The following is a 24,008-nucleotide window of genomic DNA, read 5'->3' on the forward strand; positions in this document are numbered from 1 at the left end:
ATTATTGTAGGAAAGTCTGCTTTTAGCTTCTCTGACCCCGACGTGTGGAATGGTTTGCAAATGCACTTTAAAACTCAACCAACAGCGAGCTGTATAGAGCTGCTGGTCGCACCTACAGTAAAAACCAAATACTGTTAAATTAAACGTGTCATGATTGCATTATTCTGATTCAAGATTCAAGATTCAAGAGTTTTATTTGTCACATACATACCAGGGCATACAGTGAAATGCGGGTGGCCATGCCCGCTTCGATTGTGCAATAATACAATAATAAAATAATAAAAAGGGCATGATAAAATAGACATGCTAAATTCCTGAGATTGTTAGCTACGGGTTTAAGGCACTGGGTCCTATGTACACTACTATACAATATACAGTTTTAACTCTATATCCCTATGCTATACTTGCTATATCTAAACTATACTATATAAGAACCACATCGGTTCTTTCCTTAAAGGGACCTTTATTTTTCTTGTTCCTTTAAAGTGTCTGTAAATAACCCCAAGAATGGTTTATTATTTTTTGAGTAATTACCTGTGTAATATTTGTGTTTATGGAATATTTACATTTACATTTATATATAATATGAATATCCAGGACCTTTTTGTTATTAGAATTGATAGAAGCCTGTGTGTGTGTGACTTTAATTTATGTAAATCCATGTCGCGAGGCAGTGTTTTCCGGTCGCTGTCACAGGCTTTTGTTGACAGTTTGACAGTGCATTGCGAGAGAAGGAATACGCAACAAGTTTTAATGGACCCGTATGAGGCCATATCTCTTACGGTGGGAATGTTATTGTTTTAAAAGGAAATGTAATACGATGTAAAAGGATAAATAAAACAGTGATTATACCATCAGTACGTTTATAAGCCACTCAATATACGGGGATCCGTTACAGTAAGAGATTCACCTCTCCAACCGGCAATCAACTGTCTGCTCTCTAACGAGATTACAACTAACCGTCTACTCTTTAACGGAGATTACAACGAAAAAGGACGACCTCCATGAATAAAGGTACATTACGGATCTAAAGGAACACTTTTATGGATGGACAGGACTACTCTTACGGACAAAAGGGATATGAGCAGCGTTGAGTTGAAGCGGTTGTGATAAAGGGAGCAACGGAAAAAGTCAAAACAATGGATGGATCTGATGCTATTTTGCGCGACAAGGAAACAGACACAGAACAAGCTGTCAGACAAGAAAAAAAAGGGACATTGCAAAACAAAACAATGGATGGATCTGGTGCTATTTTGCGCGACAAGGAAACAGAAACAGAACAAGCTGTCAGACAAGAAAAAAAAGGGACATTGCAAAACAAAACAATGGATGGATCTGGTGCTATTTTGCGCGACAAGGAAACAGAAACAGAACAAGCTGTCAGACAAAAAAAAAAGGAACATTGCAAAACAAAACAAATCTTGCTGATTATGAGGAAGATAATGATGCAGATTTAGTTAGGCTGTCAGAAAGAGTGCGAATCCCAACGGAAAAAATGCTAGTTTACCGTGAAGATGAACAGAACAAACGGGAAAAGAGACTTTTTAGTCTTTATGAACAGTGGAAAGCCCAAGCACGTGAAACGCGGCAAGACCTAAAATCTGACAAAACAGATAATCAATTAGCACACCTTGCAGACAATTTGGAAAAAAGGAAATTTGACATCATGAAATTATATGATGAACTGAGAGTCCACGGCACGCCTGACACTGAGCTAAGGCGCAAAGTTGATGCTTGTGCAGCAGTAACGAGTGACATTGTCAAAATACTGAATGAGAGACTGACTGGTGTAAATGGAGAATACGATGCAGAACATGAAGGACAGCGCTTGCGTGAGCTAAGTAAGCCTCACTATGCCCGGTCCATTTTTAGTTCCTCTGCTTCAGAACTGTCTGTGAGTCATTATTCCACACACTCAAATGTTACAGTCAAGCGAGCAGAAGCAGCGGCAGAGTTAGCTGCAAAGGAGGCTGAATATAAGATGCTATTGGAGGAAAAGAGACAAAAGGAAAAAATCAGAGCTTTAGAGGAAGAACACAGGAAGGAATTGGATGAACACAAGGCAGAATTGGAAAGATTACAAGTTGAAAAAGACTTAAAGGCTGCCCAAGCAAGATTTGAAGTTTACGACAGAGAAGTGAAAGAGGAGTCTGATGTTCGGTTTGCCCATGTCTCTCTGCCATTCAGCTCCAATCCCCCTGCAACAATGCACCCTCGCATAGCTGCCCCTCCATCTCCTCCTGTTGATGTAATTTGCCTAGCACAGGCTATCCAGGACAGCATTGCTATCAACAGACTTCCAATGCCGGAGCCTACCGTGTTTAATGGCAATCCAATTGACTTTGTTGAATGGAAGTCTTCATTTATGTCTCTCATAGATGGTAAAAACATTTCCCCTGCCGACAAGCTGCACTACCTCAAGAGATATATAGGTGGCGCAGCTAACAAATGCCTAGAAGGGACATTCTATCGCAGCGACAGCGAAGCGTACGGTGACGCTTGGAGCAAGCTCAACCAGAGGTACGGCCAACCTTTCATCATTCAAAGGGCCTTTAGAGAAAAGCTATCCACCTGGCCAAAAATACAGCATAAGGATGCGGAAGGGCTGAGGACCTTCTCAGATTACTTAAACGCCTGTGTGCAGGCCATGCCCCATGTAAAGGGTTTAAATATCCTAAACGACTGTGAGGAAAATCAAAAGTTAATACGGAAGCTGCCAGAGTGGATGGCCTCAAGTTGGAACCGGCAGGTGACAGCGCGTCTCAGGGAGGGAAAGGATTTTCCCAGCTTTGAAGACTTCGCCAAGTTCATGTCTATGGAGGCTGAAACTGCCTGCAATCCAATCACCTCCTTCTTTGCTCTCCATTCAGCTGAATCCAATCAAGACAGACTGAACACAAGGGTAAGCAAAGGAAACAAAGCTAGCGCTTTCAACACACAAACAGTGGTGGAAAATAATCAACAGACAACAACAAAAGAAAGGATCAAGACCCCTTGCATACTATGTCAGGATATCAGTCACCAGCTTTGCAAATGTCCAGACTTCATGAAAATGCAACTGGAACACAGGAGGACGTACGTCAAAGAGAAAAGACTGTGTTATGGATGTCTTAAGCCTGGTCACAGCGCTAAGGAGTGCCGGCATCGCCACACATGTGACTCATGCAAAGGACGACATCCCACCTGTCTTCACAATGACAGCTACAATGAAAGAGCAAAAAGGGAGAATTCATCACGACGCAGTGAAATGGAACCAACACCTGCTCTGTCCCTCAACGTCACCAGTCAAGGTCAGTCAGAAAACAGCTCCATGATCGTGCCGGTGTGGGTGTCTAAAGATGAGAATCCATCCACAGAAAAACTTGTGTACGCTCTGTTAGATACACAAAGCGACACAACATTCATCGAGCAAGATCTATGTAAAGAACTACAGCTGACTACTTGCCCAGTCAAACTGAAACTCACTACCATGATGGGTGAAAATATGGTCTTTAAAAGTGAGCGGACATCTGGCCTGCGTGTGAGAGGATTCAACTCCATTGAGCACATCAATCTGCCTCCTGCTTACACCAAAGACTGCATACCTGTAAATAGAGAACACATACCAACACACGAAAAGGCCAAAAGATGGCACCACCTCACAGCGATCGCAGACCAAATACCGCCTCTCCTCAGTTGTGAAGTGGGGCTACTGATAGGCTACAATTGTCCAAGAAGTCTTGTACCCAGGCGGGTCATAACAGGAACAGATGATGAACCCTTTGCCATTCTCACAGACTTAGGGTGGAGTATTGTTGGCTGTTCAACACCACACTCTCCACAACTGTCAACCGGTCACTGTCACAGAGTAACCGTGAAGGAGATGCCTGCAGTGACTCCAATGGATGCAATCAGAATCCTTGAAACGGATTTCAGAGACACGCAGGGAAACGACAAAATGGTCTCTCAAGAGGATTTGATCTTTCTAGACAAATTGAAGGAAAACATAAAGATAAACGAACATGGACATTACGAGATGCCACTCCCCTTCAGAGAGAGGCCATGCTTACCAGATAACAAGCAACTTGCTGCTGTGAGGCTCAGTCACCTGAAAAGGAAGTTCGATGGAAATGAAAGTTACAAGAAGGACTACACCAACTACATGAAGGACATCATCGACAGGGGTGACGTAGAGGAGGTACGTACTGAAGGCACCAATGGAGAAAAATGGTACATGCCTCACCATGGTGTATATCACCCCCAAAAGCCTGAGCAGCTGAGAGTAGTGTTCGACTGCTCGGCAAAGTACAAGGGAAGTAGCCTAAATGAACACCTTCTCGCAGGCCCAGACATGATCAACAATCTCACAGGTGTACTGATTCGTTTCCGTCAGCATGGCATTGCACTGATGTGTGACATAGAAAAGATGTTTCATCAGTTTCACGTCTCAGAGAGGGACCGTGACTATCTACGCTTCCTTTGGTGAGAGAACGGCAACCTAAGCACCCCACCTCAAGAATACAGGATGAAGGTCCATCTTTTTGGAGCTGTATCTTCACCAGGGTGTGCAAACTACGGATTGAAGCAGCTCGCCAAAGAACACAGTCACACACACCCATTAGGGTCTCAGTTCATTACCAGAGACTTTTATGTAGACGACGGTGTTGCCAGTGTTGAGTCTGTTGAAAAGGCCATTCAAATGGCAAAAGAGGCACGTGAGCTGTGTGCAGAGAGAGGTTTACGCCTCCACAAATTTGTGTCAAACAACTGTGCTGTTCTCCAGAGCATTCCCTCAACAGAACTCGCCACAGACATTAAGGCAAAGAATCTCACATTCAACGACAGCCCTAGAAAGAGCATTGGGAATAAACTGGAATGTCGAGAGTGACTGTTTCACCTTTAAAGTCACATCAAAGAACCAGCCAGCGACACGGCGTGGCATCCTGTCATCTGTCGCCTCCATATACGACCCGCTGGGCTTCGTAGCTCCCTACGTCCTCAATGGAAAGAAGATTCTCCAGGAAATGTGCCATCAAGGAACAGGATGGGATGACCCGATTCCAGAGCAACTGAAGCCACGGTGGGAGAAATGGAAAGATGACCTTGCTAATATGGAAAGGATACACGTAGCTCGCTGCTACCAGCCAGCTGGCTTTGGAAAGGTGATCAAAACACAACTACATCATTTCTCAGACGCCAGCACCACAGGCTATGGCCAATGCACTTACATGAGACTGAAGAATGAAAGAGGAAACATTCACTGTGCTCTTCTTATGGGGAAAGCGCGCGTCTCGCCGCTGAAGGTCACAACAATACCCAGGTTAGAACTTACCGCAGCAGTTGTCTCAGTCACTGTGAGCAATATGCTCAAAGAAGAATTAGGATACTGTAATGTAGAAGAGTTCTTTTGGACGGATTCAAAGGTTGTGTTAGGCTACATTAATAATGAAGCTCGCCGCTTTCACACCTTTGTGGCAAACAGGGTGCAGAAAATCCGTCATGACTCAGACCCCAAGCAGTGGTTTCACGTACCTACTGATGAAAACCCAGCAGACTATGCATCCAGGGGGAAAACAGTAGAGGAGCTGCTCTCTTCTGATTGGTTCACTGGCCCTAGCTTTCTATGGAAAAAGGAGATAGAAATGCCAACCGAGGTGCCGTCAGAACTACCCGTCGGTGACCCAGAAGTCAAAAAGGCTCAGACCTTTCAGACAAAGAGCTCAGAACATGTCAGCCTTGTAGACCGACTGAACAAGTTTTCATCCTGGTCTCAGGCCATCAAGGCAGTGGCGCATCTCCTGCGGCGTGCAAGAAAAGTCAAATCATGTGACCTCTCAACAGTTGATGAAAGACAAAGTTCAGAGAGACTCATCATCAAGGACATACAAAGCCAAGCATACGGAGATGAGATAAAGCTACTAAGCAAAGGATATCGGCTACCAAGACACAGCAAGCTGCACCACCTAGACCCTTTCCTGGACACAGAGGGTGTGCTTAAGGTCGGAGGCAGGCTCAGCCGTTCATCTTTCCAGAGCACATTCAAACACCCAACTGTCATTCCTCAGAGATATCACATGACAAATCTGATCATCGCCCATCATCATGAAAGAGTGAAACATCAGGGTAAAGGCTTCACCATCAATGAAATTAGGTCCAGTGGCTATTGGATCTGTGGACTGAGCAGAGCTGTCGCAACCTACATCCGTCACTGTGTGACATGTCGAAGGCTGAGAAGGCCTGTTGAAGGCCAACGGATGAGTGACTTGCCTGTTGAACGAACAGAACCCACGCCACCGTTCACATACTGTGGGATGGACTGTTTTGGCCCCTTTTTGACAAAGCAAGGAAGAAAACAAGAGAAAAGGTATGGGTTGCTCTTCACCTGCTTCTGCTCTAGAGCCATTCACATTGAGATGCTGGAAGACTTGTCCACAGACACTTTCATTAATGGACTGAGATGCTTCATTGCATTAAGAGGTGCTGTGCGACAAATTAAATGCGACCAAGGCACAAATTTCATGGGTGCAAAAAACGAACTGAATGCTGCTTTGAAAGAGTTGGACACAGACAGACTGAACACATTTCTCACAGAAAAGCAGTGTGACTTTGTAACGAATGCACCTCATGCCAGCCATGCAGGAGGCGTGTGGGAACGGCAAATAAGAACTGTGAGAAGCATCCTCAGTGCCACTCTGCTGCTCGCCCCTGGCAGGCTCAGTGATGCGTCATTGCGCACCTTCTTTTATGAGACCATGGCTATTGTGAACAGCCGTCCACTCACGGTCGATACTCTAAACAGCCCAAATAGTTTAGAGCCACTTACTCCCAACCACCTGATCACAATGAAATCCACTGCAGCCTTGCCTCCACCTGGCAAATTCGAAAGAGAGGATCTGTATGGACGAAAGAGATGGCGTCAGATTCAATACTTGACAGAACAATTTTGGAGTAGATGGAAAACGGAGTACCTCCACAGCATCATGACAAGACAGTGCTGGCATAACACTAAAAGGAACCTGCAAGTCGGTGATGTAGTCATGGACAAAGATGACACCTTGCCACGAAGCCAATGGAGGCTTGGGAGCGTCTCAGAAGTCATTCAGGGCAAGGATGGACTTGTGAGACGGGTCAAGATCTTGCTTGGAGATAAGGGACTGAACCACAAAGGAGAGCGCAACGGCAGGCCCTCCATAGTGGAGCGGCCTGTCCAGAAATTGGTTTTATTGCTAGAAGCTGTTTAAGCACTATGCATTGATAACATGTGATATTGTTTTGAATTGAATTATATGTTTTGAAGGTTTACTTTTAGTAAAAAGAAAAAGAAAAACATTATAATTTGGTGGGAGTGTAAATAACCCCAAGAATGGTTTATTATTTTTTGAGTAATTACCTGTGTAATATTTGTGTTTATGGAATATTTACATTTACATTTATATATAATATGAATATCCAGGACCTTTTTGTTATAAGAATTGATAGAAGCCTGTGTGTGTGTGACTTTAATTTATGTAAATCCATGTCGCGAGGCAGTGTTTTCCGGTCGCTGTCACGGGCTTTTGTTGACAGTTTGACAGTGCATTGCGAGAGAAGGAATACGCAACAAGTTTTAATGGACCCGTATGAGGCCATATCTCTTACGGTGGGAATGTTATTGTTTTAAAAGGAAATGTAATACGATGTAAAAGGATAAATAAAACAGTGATTATACCATCAGTACGTTTATAAGCCACTCAATATACGGGGATCCGTTACAGTGTCCTTTCCATTTAGTTTTAAAGTGACTGCTTGTGTGTGAGCGATTGCAGCATGTGTGTGTGTATGTGTGTGCTCATATGTACTTGTATGTGGAGAGTTCAGTGTTCTGATGACCTGGGGGAAGAAGCTGAGCCGTAGTCTCTCTGTTCTCGTTGCGTGTGTACGTAGGCGCTTGCCTGACCGCAGCAGCTTGAACAAGCTGTTGTTGGGGTGGTGGTTTCATTATTCTGCAGGCTCTGGATTTGCACCTCCTGCAGAGGTGGTAGTGTAATACCCGTAGTACACTCTGCTGAGCGCACCACTCTCTGAAGGGCCTTCCTGTCCTGTGCCATGCTGTTTCCAAACCAGGCAGTGATGTTTCCAGTCAGAATGCTCTCTACAGCCCCGGAATAGAAGGAGTCTTCCCCGATACTCTGAACTTCCATAACCTCTTCCACCCGTGCGGTCCATCTGCGTCATAAATCAATCTCTCCAGACTGTTTGACAAAAGTATCGTTTTATTTTTCAAACGTATTCAAGTATAAACATCATAACCATGTCACAACAGCAGTTATAATGTATATTATCATCAATACGTTAGTTTACCAATAGGTTAAAGTGTTATTAGATAGATTTTCATTTTCGTTTTGGTCTTGTTTAGTTTGCGAAAGTCGACCAGTTTGGACAATTTTAACGTATATTTTTAATATCTCTTATTACTCTGGATAATAAACCACAAAACGTAATAGTTTCTCTTCCCTATTTTTTAGCATGTAGCAACAATTAGATTTGAAATTAGTTAAAAAATGGTGGCACCCTGATAAAAAAAAAAAAAAAGCGACTGTACATACAGTAGATTTCATTATCTGTTCTTATGCATGCCTGGTGATACTAAATCCAAATTAAACTCTGGCATTTGAAATATAAGATTTGGCACAATCCATAAATGTGCGAATTTGCCCTAATAAGGTAATTTATAAGCCTGCTATTCTATATTCTATAATAATATTTCAAATTGCATTGGTCCGGATGGGAGAATTCAGTACTGTATCTACAAAACCATCTGTTTAATCATCTTCCCTTTATTCATTTCCTTAGATTTTTTGTACACATGATCTCAAGAAGGTACTGAAGTTTCATGTCTGGTCATTATTAGCATGGTGTTATTCACTGTCAAAAATGCAAAGAAAAATCATAATTCATATTCTCCTTTGTTTCATCACAATTTAAGCAAGCCTAGTAATAGTCACAATATTATAATTTTTTTGATCCACTTTTTCTCCTCCTTTTTCTATTTTTCTCCCATCCCAATTTCGCCTCGCCAATTATCCCCTCCCCTGTCTCGAACGTTGCTAGACCATGCCTCCCACTGGTCGGCTGCAATGTGGACGAAGCCTTGCATCACGTGTCCCCTCCGGTACACGAGGAGGCAGCCGTCGCATCTTTTCACTTGTACAGCGCGATCTCTCAGTGGCGAGGAGTAACGCGTGGCAGGCTCAAGCTGCCCCCGTTGCTTCCTGATTCTGCTGTACAGGCGGACCAACCGACCTGTAGGAGTCGCTGTCCACAACGTCCGATCCCCACCCACCAGCTTTCCCACCCCTAACACTGCCAATTGTGTTAGTATGAACGACCAGCCAAGCTGGTAGCAATGCCGAGAGCTGGGCTCGAACCCAGCATCTCCTGCGTTAGTGGCGAGCGCCTTGCCACTTAGCCTCCCACTAGTCACAATATTTCGGACACTGGGAATACATTCACTGAGGTCCATAGATGTCCCTAGATACCAAGAATATGCAAATGGACTTGTAGAAGTGGAGCAATATTCCATTTACTTAGGTATGTATTTTAGGCGGATTTTCAGAAAATAGGGCTCCGGGCTTAAGAGGTTAACTGTCTCAGGTGATAGAGGTGCTGTTTTGCCTTTTTTACCACAGAGTCTATGTGTGTTGTCCATGTCAGGTCCTCTGTGATGTGGACTCCCATGTACTTGAAACTGCTCACCCTGTCCACGATAGCCCCATTTATCCACAGTGGCGTGTGTGTCCCCTGCTGTTTTCTCCTAAAATCCACGATCAACTCCTTGGTTTTACCAATGTTCAGGAGTAGGCTGTTATCCCGGCACCAGTGTGCCAGTTCATCAACCTCCTCCCAGTAGGCCTTCTCGTTGTTGTTAGAGATCAGCCCCACCACCACCGTGTCGTCAGCAAACTTCACTATGGAGTTGGAGCTGAACCTGGCCAAACAGTCATGTGTGAATACAGCAGGGGGCTTAGAACACAGCCCTGGGGAGACCCGATACTCAGGGTGATTGTGCCAGAGGTATAATAATAATAATGATACATTTTATTTGGAGGCGCCTTTCAAAACACCCAAGGTCACCTTACAGGGCATAAAAACAGAACAGTCAAGATTAAAACAATGATCTTGGCAAAAGTGTCAGTGGAGTTAAAAACAAGACAAACAATGTAAACGTATGAAATATAAAACAGTGGCACACAGGGTGCAGTTATAGTGAGTATGCCCAGTAAGCAAGGCAGTTAAAAGACAAGGTTAAGAAAGGAATAAGATAAACAATAAGAAGTATAAAAAAAATAAAGATGTGTGTGTGTTTGTGTGACTCCCCCACCCTGACCGCCTGGGGCCTGTCACTCAGAAAGTCCAGGATCCAGGCGCTCATGGCGGAGCTCAGACCCAGATCGATCAGCTTGTCAACCAGTCTGGTGGCGACTATGGTGTTGAATGCTGAACTATAGTCAATGAACAGCAATCTCACATAGACCCCCTTCTGACTGTCAAGGTGAGAGAGGGTGTTGTGTAGTACCTGGGAGACGGCGTCGTCAGTGGACCTGTTTGTTCTATATGCAAACTGCAGTGGGTCCATGTTACTAGGGAGGCACAGATGTGATGCTTGACCAGCCTCTCAAAGCATTTCATGACCAGAGGTGAATGCCACCGGTCTGTAGTCATTTAGGCCTGCTGGGGAGGAGTTTTTTGGTACAGGGATTATAGTGGACACCTTGAAGCAGACAGGGACCACAGACACAGCCAGGGATAGATTGAATATAGTTGTGAACACCGGGGCCAGCTGATTTGCACATATGGACACATCATTCTGTCCATATCAACCAGCCCTCATTGTAATATTGTGATAGAATTGATCTGTAATTTATTGTAATTTTGTAATAGAATTCCTGAAACATCAAGTGTGATTAGTCAAGTTACGTGTAAATAAGTATGTTATACTATTATTATTGAGTGTCTCTCTGGGGCCTCCTTGTGGTGTGGGGTGGGGGTTGGTTCTTTCATCACCCACTGTGTGCCACCCCAGTAAAAAGAATATACAAAATATACAATATACAAAACTAAAGTACAAAATGCTAATAAAATGCATACATGTGAGAAAGTGGTACAGTATATGAGGACACAGTGACAACACACACAGAAAGAGATACAGTATATGAGGACACTGGCACTACACACACAGAAAGAGGTACAGTATATGAGGACACTGGCACTACACACACAGAAAGAGGTACAGTATATGAGGACACTGGCACTACACACACAGAACGAGATACAGTATATGAGGACTTAGGCCCCGTTTAGACGAGCGTTTTGTGAACAGAAACCGCAAAAGTCATCTTGCGGTTTCACTTTTAATTTTACGTTTAGACAAGCGTTTTGGAGTGGAATTCTCCGTGCAGACGACGCTGTAATGACGGAGACCCGCTGTCACGCGATTGGCGCATATGTCACATGACGTGCTGTGAAGACCCGCCCTACTCTGCCTCTGATTCGCAGACTGTGGATGGGGAATGTGATTGCACCAAAGCAGAGTCACTCACAGACAGTGGGTCCACTCACGCCGCGGGACAGATTCTTGTGTATTTAACCCTTTCACTGCCACACGACAGCCGGTTGTGTGATAGTAAAGGGGTAACCTTCTGTCGTGTGGCAGTGAAAGGGTTAAAAGTACTGCCAATGTAGCCTTCAGGTGATCTCCGTTGATATAAGTCAGACATACTTGCTTTGTTTACGTCTCGGCTACTGGCGCATACCTGCTACCTGTGACGTAAGCAGTACGCGCGACCAGAGCCGTGACAAACCTTTCGTCATCGTTTTATCAGATGTATACGTTTTAACAGTTTAGACGAGAGCGCAAAGCTTTTGCGTTTCTAGGAATTCCACCCTGGAAGGTAGTCTCACTTTTTTGCGGTTTCACCCCGTAAAAACGCCGTTTCCGTATAAACGAAAGGCACATCCGAAAAAAAAATTTGCGGATTCACCTGCTAGCGTTTCCGTCTAAACGGGGCCTTAGTGACACTACACACACAGAAAGAGATACAGTATATGAGGACACTGTCACTACACACACAGAACGAGATACAGTATATGAGGACTTAGTGACACTACACACACAGAAAGAGGTACAGTATATGAGGACACTGTCACTACACACACAGAAAGCTACAGTATATAATAATTAATTGCATTTATATATCGCTTTTCTAGTCACTCAAAGTGCTTTACAATGTAGGGTGGAAACTGCCTCCTTCACCACCACTGGAAGCACCCAACCTTGGGCTACGCAGGCTCAATGGCTACCATACAATGGCACCCGGCACACACTACACAATGGCTGTTCAGGAGACAGGGATTGATATCAGTCAATTAAGGGGAAGGGATGATTAGGTGGCCTTGATGTCAGATACCTGATATGAGGACTTAGTGTCACTACACACACAGAAAGAGCTACAGTAGCTATATGATAGGGCTGTACCGAATAGTTTGAAGCTTCGAAGCTTTGTTCATAATGTAGACATTCAAATTCTAAATCAACATTCGGATTTAAATTTTTTATAAAAAAGATCTTTACATTTTCTTTTTAATAGGATATATATTTTTTATGTGTCTATTCATTCTGTTTAAACCAATGGGGTTTTTCTTCACAGTTGCAGATAAAGATTAGGCTACACTAATATTATAGTATTATACTATTATAGTATATGACTCGTCATAATTTTTTTTATAAAACATTTACCATAATGATGTAGCCTATCTGCATCCGCTTGGCACTCGGCGCTCCATCAAGACGTCACCATCACTTTCGTACCAACTGTGCCATTATTGGATTCTTTATGTTGATGAAACTGACGAGTTATATTCATTAAAGAAAGTTGATTTAATAAAAAAATAAATACTAATTTAATCAGATTAATCACTTTATTCAAATTGAGGATTTAGTTTGATGATATATACCAGGGCTATTCAACTGGCGGCCCGCGGGCCAGATCCGGCCCGCGGGATGATTCTGACCGGCCCGCCAAAGATTTTTTTTTCTTTTCATGTCAACGTTAACACGCACAATTGAGCCAAAAGTCACTCAATTAATGACCGATTTCATTGATAAATTGAGGGAAAACTTTGCAAGTCAATTTGATGAATTTGACATGTCCAGAGAATTGATGCATTTTGTGAGCAACCCATTTGCCAATGTAGCTGCTATTTCCACAAAAGGACAAGAGTTCCTTGCATCACTTCACATTGATGAAGGTCTCCTGCAACTTGAAATAATTGACATGCAAGCATCATCTGCTCTGAACATTTTGGATAAAGTGTATTCATGTCAAGACATTCCCCAAAATAAAAACGCTGGCAATATCTGTGCTAACAATGTTTGGCTCAACATACACCTGTGAATCCAGTTTCTCTCACATGAATGCCATTAAAACAAGCAACGTGCCTCCTTGACAAATGAGCATTTGCATCACTGTTTGCGGGTAGCCCTCACTTCCTATGAACCCTCTTTCTCTGCCATTGCCCAGTCAAAGAAGTGCAATCGCTCTCATTAGATGTGTGTATGTAGGCTAGGCCTGTCTGCCCCCCACCCCCCTGATGTTTGAGAGTTAAGAGTGGACAATAAGTGCTAATAAGATGCTGTGATTTGCTGTTGTTGCACAGACATGAAGCACTTTTTCATAAGCTCAGCTGCACTATAATGTGTTTTTTTGTTCAAGTGTTGATGTTAGAATGTTCAGATGCACATCATGCACTTGTTTGTTTTTTATTTTATTTTTATATTGAAATGTTGAAGAGGAGATGTTGCAGTTGTTGCACAGTCATAAATGAAGCACTTTCTGCAGGAGATGTTGCAGATGTGGCACATAAATGAAGCACTTTTTTTGAAAAGCATACTACTTTTGCAATGTAGTTAAATAAAAGTTGTGAAAATGTGGTTGCGTGTTGTGTCAAGTGTACATATATTCATAGCACGGGGAGGCGCCGTGGCAGTCCGGCCCCTGGCCCCTTGGGTTTCTGACAATGTGGCCCCCTGAACAATTTAGTTGAATAGCCCTGATATATACCGTTCAAAAGTTTGGGGTCACCCAGACAATTTCGTGTTTTCCATGAAAACTCACACTTTTATTTATCAAATGAGTTGCAAAATGAATAGAAAATATAGTCAAGACATTGACAAGGTTAGAAATAATGATTTTTTATTTTGAAATAATAATTGTGTCCTTCAAACTTTGCTTTCGTTAAAGAATGCTCCCTTTGCAGCAATTACAGCAATGCAGACCTTTGGCATTCTAGCTGTTCATTTGTTGAGGGAATCTGAAGAAATGTCACCCCACGCTTCCTGAAGCACCGCCCACAATTTGGATTGGCTTGAAGTGCCTTCTTGCATACCATACGGTCAAGCTGCTGCCACAACAGTTCAATGGGGTTGAAATCTGGTGACTGCGCTGGTCACTCCATTACAGTCCATTACAGTACAATACCAGCTGCCTGCTTCTTCCCTAAATATCATCATCATCATCAGGTGGCTTCTTCGTTCCGAAGGTTGCCTATCACTCTCCAACCCATTCTGTCCCCACTTCTTCTCTCCAACTCCGTGACTCTGCCTCTCACTCCGCTCCAATCACAGACGTCGTCTACCCAGCCTCTTCTTGGTCTTCCACTTCCTCTCTTTCCATCCACCTTCCCCATCACCACCTTCTTGAACATCTCCCCGCTGGATCCTCTCAGAATGTGCCCGCGCAACTCCATCTTTCTCTTTTTCAACCTCTCCAGCAGCTGTCCTCCTTGCATACCCGCTCTTCTCAGTACCTCCACATTCTTGATCTTATCCTTCCATGTTATCTTCAGCATCTTCCTCAGCGTCCACATTTCAAAAGAGTCTATCATCCTCTTTGCCTCTTCATTCAGTGTCCATGCTTCTGCTCCGTATGAAAAGACTGACATAACATACGTTTCCAAAATCCTGGTCTTCGTTTTTCAACTTGTGTTCCTTCTCAATCATTCTTTATGGTTGCAGAATGCGTCCTTTGCAATTCTGGTTATTCTCATAATGTCCATGTTAGCTCTTCCACCTTCACTGATCCAGCTTCCAAGGTAATTGCATCTCTTGTTCCTTTTCCTTTGCGAAAACCCATTTGGCTATCCGAGAGCTGATGTTCAATTATGGGTTCTATTCTGTTCTTGATGATTTTCAAAAGTACTTTTGATGCATGAGATATCAAACTGAAGACTGAAATAGTTCTTGCATAATTTGGAGGTGTGCTTTGGGTCATTGTCCTGTTGTAGGAGGAAATTGGCTCCAACCAAGCACTGTCCACAGGGTATGGAATGGTGTGGCAAAATTGAGTGATAGCCTTCCTTATTCAAAATCCCTTTTATCTTGTACAAATCTACCACTTTACCAGCACCAAAGCAGCCCCAGACCAGTCAGGCACTCTTCCAGCATCTTTTCACTTGTTCTGCGTCTCACAAATGTTCTTCTGTGTGATCCAAACACCACAACTTCGATTAGTCTGTCCATAACACTTTTTTCCAATCTTCCTCTGTCCAATGTCTGTGTTCTTTTGCCCATATTAATATTTTCCTTTTATTGGCCAGTCTCCGATATGGCTTTTTCTTTGCGACTCTGCCTAGAAGGTCAGCATCCCGGAGACGCCTCTTCACTGTAGACGTTGACACTGGCGTTTTGCGGGTACCATTTAATGAAGCTGCCAGTTCTGGACCTGCGAGGCGTCTATTTCTCAAACTAGAGACTCTAATGTACTCGTCTTCTTGCTCAGTTGTGCACTGGGGCCTCCCACTTCTCTTTCTACTCTGATTAGAGCCCGTTTGTGCTGTTCTCTGAAGGGAGTAGGACACACCGTTGTAGGAAATGTTCAGTTTCTTGGCAATTTCTCACATGGAATAGCCTTAATTTCTAAGAACAAGAATAGACTGTCGAGTTTCATATGAAAGTTCTCTTTTTCTGCCCATTTTGAGAGTATAATCGAACCCAGAAATGGGATGCTCCAGATACTCAACTAGCTCAAAGGAAGGCCAGTTGTATAGCTTCTCTAACCAGCTAAACTGTTTTCAGCTGTGCTAACGTAATTGCACAAGGGTTTTCAAGGTTTTTCTAATCATCTATTCGCTTTCTAACGTGATTAGCAAACACAATGTACCATTAGAACACTAGAGTGATGGTTGCTGAAAATGGGCCTCTATACACCTATGTAGATATTCCATTAAAAACCAGACATTTTCAGCTAGAATAGTCATTTACCACATTAACAATGTATAGTGTATTTCAGATTCATTTAATGTTATCTTCATTGAAAAAAACACTGCTTTTCTTTAAAAAATAAGAAAATTTCGAAGTGACCCCAAACTTTTGAACGGTTTTGAATATTTTTTATTACATCATAAAATATGACATTCAAAGCTTCATTCGAATACTTCAATAGAAGCTTTGAATGTTAAAAAATGACATTCGGTACAGCCCTAGTATATGATGACTTAGTGTCACTACACACAGAAAGAGCTACAATATATGAGGACTTAGTGTCACTACACACACAGGAAGAGATACAGTATATGAGGACTTAGGGTGGGATCCACTAAGAATGGATTGTGCGGTGGAAATTGCACCCTTAACTGGGGTTTGCGTGCGGTATCTGCTCCGTCTTTGCGAGCTATCCACTAATGACATTGCACGGATGAGATACCAGCACAGACACGCCCATTATGTGTGGAGTTTGCTCCTGATTTGCTCCAGCACAGTTGGCTCGCGGAGCAGTCTGCACTCCTGACAGCGATGTTGGCAGATATCAGGAAGGGGAAAAATAAGCCCGAAATGAGGCATAGACATAACGTATTTTTCACCATTAGTATTCCGTTAATTTCGTATTGTATTTCGTTTATTTCATGATAATTTCTATGAACAAGAATAGACTGTCGAGTTTCATATGAAAGTTCTCTTTTTCTGCCAATTTTTTTGTGAGCTTGCTTTATTAATATTTTGATGACACATTGCATCCTGTGTTTTTGTAATTATCTTTCGTCATTGCATTTGTTTGTCATCCATGAATAAAATATTTTGAGCATACCTGTCCATATTGCAGAATATGTATACTGCATTTAGGCACTGTGCCTAAAGATATTTTATAATTAACGAATATTTTTAGTGAGCAAGTTGCATTTAATGTTTAGTTAGGATAATATAACCTGCATATTATTATTATTATATGTATTATTATTATTATTATTATTATTATTATTATTATTATTATTATTATTATTATTATTATTATTATTATTATTATTATTATTATTATTATTATTATTATATGTGCTTGTTACGCACCCCAGTAAGGGAACGCAACACAAGGCCACAGACACGTTAGGTGAGGGTGTAGTGACACAAAACCACAGAAAGATTTGCAAAATAATAGTATTTAATTCACAAAATCAAAACACAGCAACACAGAGAGCAAGGAGGACTTCCTAGTGGCACCAAATAAAATACAAAAGGAAATGAAAACCCACCCTCCCCTTTACAGGCGCTGAACGCCCAAAAGTACAGGTGGTGGTGCTCACTCTAAAGCTGGTGTATCTAACATCAGGTCACCTACGTGATGCAAAATGTAGACCCAGGGTATCTTCCTTCAATGTCCCTGTGTGCGAAACAAAAGATTAATACACAAGAAAGAAAGAATCACCATAGGCTGGGTGACACAAGGGAAACAAATATACAAAGGGTTAATACAGAAATGTACAACAAACTATAAAGAACACCAAAACACAATGAAATTAACCAGAGCTTTCACCAGCTTTACCAAATGTACCATGAAGAACCAGAGCTTTTACCTCTGAAGAGCCACTGCTCTATATACCCAAGAACCAGAGCTTTTACCAGCTTTACCAAATGTACCATGAAGAACCAGAGCTTTTACCTCTGAAGAGCCACTGCTCTATACCAAACGACACACAGAGAATGATCACCAAAGACACAGAGAGACACCCACCACCACAATGAGCCAAAAGAGCTAACTAACACTGCACAAAATGGGATATATAAAGTGAGAGTGGATGTTGATTGCAGATCAGCTTCAGCTGCCGTTGCACTGGGGTGGGTTGCTGATTGACCAGCTGCTGCTGCAACTGGGAGACACCTGAGAATGGGATATGTTACACAGGAGGGAGACAAAAACAGAACAACCAAGACATGCCTATATACACGTAAAAAGATCGATTCATATTGCGATACTCTTATTTTGAAAATCCGGCGACGGCGACGTCATCGCCCCGCGCCCAGTGTTGTGAAACTCAAACTCCGTTTAACATCAACAGCTGCCAGTAGCGTCTAGAGCGTCACTACTAGAGCAAGACTAGTGTGCCTATTCTGTGACCCAAAACATGTCCCTGCTGTTTTATTCCACAACGGGTCCAATGCATCTAACCTGCTTTGCAATCCTCGTCACTCCATTATGCCCACGTCACGTTAAAGATCGAAGATAACGTTACTTTAGCGTGAGCTAACAAGCTAACCCAGAGCCATAGGCAGAGAGAAGTGGGGACTGGGAGGGTGCATTCTCGGGGATAGCCCCACTAACAGGATCTGGCCGGTACTGCACCTTGGGACTCCCAATATGCTTTTCCAGCCAAAATACAGCTCTGTGACAGTGAATAGGATATTAATATCGAGAGAAAAAAGAAATTAACCAAAAACAGTGAACAGGAGGTCTATTTGTATTAAAAACAATAGATTGTTTTTCATTTAAATGTCTGGAAGAGCTCAAAAATAAAAATGTCATGATATTTCCATTGCCTTTTTTGTTTGTTGATTTAAATGTTACTGATTGTATTAAATGGGCACATAATATCGTCTCATATCGATCTCAGACACCTGAATCGAATCGTATCGTATCGTATCGTGGCAGACTGTGTGATATCGGATAATATCGTATCGTTGTCCAAAGAATCGATATCGTATCGTATCGTGATTAAACTGGTGATTCCCACCCCTAGTGTGTGTGTGTGTGTGTGTGTGTGTGTGTGTGTGTGTGTGTGTGTGTGTGTGTGTGTGTGTGTGTGTGTGTGTGTGTGTGTGTGTGTGTGTGTGTGTGTGTGTGTGTGTGTGTGTGTGTGTGATATAGAGAGAGAGGGGGGTGAGAGAGATGAGGAAGGGGCAAGAGAGAAAGAGAGTTGGGAGAGTGTGTGTGTGAGGGAGAGAGTCAAGTCAAGTAGTCAAGTCAAGTAATTTATTTATATAGCACGTTTAAAAGCACAAGAGCCAACCAAAGTGCTGTACAATCAAAGCTTAAAATCAATGTCCTAATATAAAATACACAAATACAAAAATACAAAAAGGCACAGCAGGACAAGACAGTACATTCAGAGAATAGGACAGTAGGACAACGCACGGATAGGGGAACACAAAGTACAGTAGCACACATGGGGACAGAGGAGCATAAGAAGAGATACAAGAGGGAGGGGGCAGGATAAAATTACATGGGAGTGTGTGAGTTAGGGTGTGGGAGAATCAGGGTTTATTGAAGGCCAGGGAATAGAAGTGGGTTTTTAGACGGGCCTTAAATGTCTCCAGCGAGGGGGCAGATCGGATCTCCAGGGGAAGCTGGTTTCATAGCTTGGGGGCCACGGCCTTGAAGGAGCGATCGCCTCTCTTTTTGAGTCTGGTGCGGGGGGGGGGACCAGCCGAGCCTGGTTGGAGGATCTTAGTGACCTGGAGAGAGAGGGGGGTGTGTGATTAATCAGCCCTTGTGTGTGTGAATGTAACAAGTTCCTAACGTTTTCTTTCCCCTATTATTTCATGCACACTTTATTCATTGTTTTAAATTATTATTTTCTTTTAAGTTATTTTGTGCATCACTCTGTTTTAAATTTGATGCAAATTTGCAATGCATGAGGGTCATCCTTTTGTGTTAAATGGCTGCATAAAGCAAGCATTTGTTGACTCGCATGTTGATAAGAGTATTAAAACTTGGAACTTGAAAAAGATCTGTTTAAGGTAAAAAAAAGAAAAAAAATGCGATTAATTTGCGATTAATCGTGAGTTAACTATGGACAATCATGCGATTAATCGAGTTAAATATTTTAATCGTTTGACAGCACTAATATATATATATATTTTATATATAATAATTTATATATATACATAAGGACACCATCTGTAACAGTGCTGCTTAACTCAATCAGCGCCAGATGGCGCTGTGTACCACGTGGTAAGAAGGCCACTGCTTTGAAGTATAGGAATACATGGCTGTGTTTGCAAGGCTCAAACTATATTATATATCATAGCTATGGATATAATACTATTTCCCATTTGACATCGAGTATCTATCGTTCAATTTGTGAAAAAGAAATAATTTTTTCATCCATACATTCCCGTTTTATACCGTGGTGAATATGAGTATAGTTTTAGAGTAATCCTGTCTAATCCCAGAAAACGACGCTATGCAGCAATACGTGCATTTCACTAGAAACCATGGCGTTTCTCACCTGTATCAACAATCAATCTGAAATCAATGCTATATTATCGGTATTATGTTTCATCATGAATACATGAAAGGGTGGGGGAGGGTCGTTTTTCTATGCTTTGATCGTCACCAATGGAATATGTTACACACACACATTACACACATATGCTCGGATCGCAGTGAATGGATTCTTGGATCAATGCAGGATTGATACCATATAGCCCTTACCTTGACTAGGATGTACTCCAAAAAGAATATTCCAATGATCTGATCGCCATTCCAAGTATTGATGTCGATTGTGTTGCCAACATAATCCACCAAAGAACATGAACCGGGAATGCTTGATTCTCCTCAATCCATGCGTTATAAACACTTGTCCTGCCCGACAAGGAAAACCCAGCCCAGACTTTTTAAATCGATGCACAGCCCAAGCCAAAGAGTTTCAAAGGATGTGCAATACCAGCCGCAAGGCGGCAGGCGGTGGTATTGGACGTTTGCGATCTCAGACTCATTCCCAATGATAACACAGGCTCCTGAATGGGAATATCGAATAAAAGAAATAACGATAGAAAACCCAACTTTTCTCGGACTTGGCGCTCAAGCGGCGGCGAGATAACCCGACTTTATTTGTGAGTGGCGTCCAATGAGTTAATATAGCCTACATAAACAAATATGTCTATTTATTGATACTCGCCTATCGGAAAGATATTTTATAATTAACGAATATTTTGAGTGAGCAAGTTGTATTTAATGTTTAGTTTAGTTTAGTTTAGTTTAGTTTAGTTTAGTTTAATATAACCTGCATTATCAAAAACTCCAGAATAAACGTTTCATTGGCCTGCTTCCAGCGTCTACTCTGGACCGATGGCACGTTATAAATGAAAAGTTTATTCTGGAGCACAAGTGTGCGGTGGTACAATTGGAACGTGAGTGCAGTCAATAATAATGATAATAATAATAAACGTATTTATATAGCATTACGATGCCTGCGTCTGGTAACAATTACTGCTGCCATGATCACCTGTGATGCTGGCATGATGCCCCATAGTGTTTAGGGCTTTGCGCTTAGTTACCACCATGTCTGTGAAGACGGTAGGTGCGTAGCGTTAACTGCTCGGTGCAATTGGCACCGGGCTTTGTGGATAGGGAGCATTTTTGGACGAGGCTCATTTGCATAGTAAGGGGACATGTTCCGCCCATATTACCTCATTTAAATACGCGCCAATTGCACTGGACGCAATGCTGACGGAACGCAGTTACCACCTCATTTCACCCGTTACACGTCCTCTGTGGATAGCAAACAGAGTTTCAGAGCTTTAAGCACCGGCTTTGCGTCGGAAAAAGCCACACAAACCCTTTGTGGATCCCGCCCTTAGTGTCAATACACACACAGAAAGAGATACAGTGAGTACAGTATATGAGGACACTGTCACTATACACACAGCAGCTCTCATCTCCCTCCATCTGTCTGCCCCCCCCCCCCCCACAGAGCGCTTCAATGTGTACCTGATGCCCACCCCCAACCTGGACATCTACGGGGAGTGCACCATGCAGATCACGCAGGAGAACATCTACCTATGGGACGTTCACAACGCCCGCGTCAAGCTGGTGCTGTGGCCGCTGAGCTCTCTGCGGCGTTACGGGCGAGACTCCACCTGGTTCACCTTCGAGTCCGGAAGGTCAGTGTGAGGTTCTGTGTGTGGGGGAGGGGGGGTGGTCGCCTGTGTGCAGTTCTGTGTGTGTGTGTGTGTGTGTGTGTGTGTGTGTGTGTGTGTGTGTGTGTGTGTGTGTGTGTGTGTGTGTGTGTGTGTGTGTGTGTGTGTGTGTGTGTGTGTGTGTGTGTGTGTGGGGGGGGGGGGGTCTGTGTGCAGTTCAGTGGGGGGGGTCTGTGTGTGGGTCTACTGTATGGGGGGGTGTTGCTCATATCCCTCCACACATACTATACCCACAGTCCTCACATCCCAGGGGATCGAACCAGCGACCTTTCGGTTACTGGCCGGCCATCCGGCCTGGTGGGAGGTCTGTGTGCAGTTCTGCTGTAGGGGGGTGGTGGCAGGGGAGCATGAGGAAAAGACTTACTTTCACAAAATGTGGGGAACCCTTTGTGAAGCAACTTTGAAAATTCCATAATATATGTGCTGGATATCCACATGTGCCCCAGACCCCTTCAGGCTAGGAAGAGGCACATGTCGGGTGGATTTATTCGCATGTGTGTCTGCATGCCTATGAGCCTGAATTTGTGTCTATGCACTGGTGTGTGTGTGTGTGTGTGTGTGTGTGTGTGTGTGTGTGTGTGTGTGTGTGTGTGTGTGTGTGTGTGTGTGTGTGTGTGTGTGTGTGTGTGTGTGTGTGTGTGTGTGTGTGTGTGTGTGTGTGTGTGTGTGTGTGTGTGTGTGTGTGTGTGTGTGTGTGTGTGTGTGTGTGTGGTGTGGGTTTGTGTTTCTTTAGATGTATCCAAGCACCTGTGTGTCAGTATGTCACAAAAAAACACTCAAAAAAGCAACCATGATCAAAGTGTCTGTCTGTCTCTCTCTCTCTCTCTCTCTCTCTCTCTCTCTCTCCTCTCTCTCTCTCTCTCTCTCTCTCTCTCTCTCTCATCTCTCTCTCTCTCTCTCTCTCTCTCTCTCTCTCTCTCTCTCTCTCTTCTCTCTCTCTCTCTCTCTCTCTCTCTCTCTCTCTCTCTCTCTCTCTCTCTCTCTCTCTCTCTCTCTCTCTCTCTCTCTCCTCTCTCCCTCCCTCCCTCCCTCCCTCCCGCAGGATGTGTGATACAGGTGAGGGTTTGTTCACGTTCCAGACACGGGAGGGAGAGATGATCTACCAGCGGGTTCATTCAGCCACCCTGTCCATCGCCCAGCAGCATGAGAGGATGATGGAGGAGATGGAGAAGAGCTCGCAGGTAGTAACTATATGTACATATATACATAAATATACAATAACAACAAATACATACATAATCAAATAATTATAATAATTACTTGCATTTATATAGCGCTTTTCTAGACACTCAAAGCGCTTTACAATGTAGGGTGGAAATTGCCTCCATCACCACCACTGGTAGCAGCCAACCTTGGGCTACGCAAGCTCAATGGCTGCCATAAGATATTCCTTTTTGATCCCTTGGGGAAATTCCATACACTGGCACCAGGCACACACCACACTACACAATGGCTGAACGGCTCAGGAGACAGGGATTGATATCAGCCAATTAAGGGGAAGAGATGATTAGGTGCCTTGATGTCAGAGACCTGATTGGGAATTTGGCCAGGAACGTCGGGGAACCCCCTACTCTTTACGATAGGCGTTGTGGGGTCTTTAAAGACAAGATTGAGAAGAGCTCGCAGCTAGTAACTATTATGTACATATATACATAAATATATAAAAACATATACATATACTGTATACATACATACATACATACATACATACATACATACATACATACATACATACATACATACATACATACATACATACATACATACATACATACATACATACATACATACATACATACCCTGT

The 24,008-nt window shown here is 43.1% G+C and overlaps 1 protein-coding gene across 1 annotated transcript in view; it reads left to right on the top strand.

Moving 5' to 3' along the window:
• dok6 (docking protein 6) overlaps nt 1-24,008 on the top strand; it is a gene marked incomplete at both ends in the record, with an annotated part of 666,878 nt that overhangs the window by 151,892 nt on the left and 490,978 nt on the right. The window contains 2 exons of the mRNA XM_084325795.1: nt 21,979-22,168; nt 23,247-23,385. Of these exons, the coding sequence (XP_084181921.1) occupies nt 21,979-22,168; nt 23,247-23,385 (329 nt within the window). The remainder of the gene's footprint in view (nt 1-21,978; nt 22,169-23,246; nt 23,386-24,008) is intronic.

Source organism: Notolepis coatsorum (genome assembly GCF_963971535.1).
Source record: "Notolepis coatsorum genome assembly, chromosome: 12".
Taxonomy (NCBI): Eukaryota; Metazoa; Chordata; class Actinopteri; order Aulopiformes; family Paralepididae; genus Notolepis; species Notolepis coatsorum.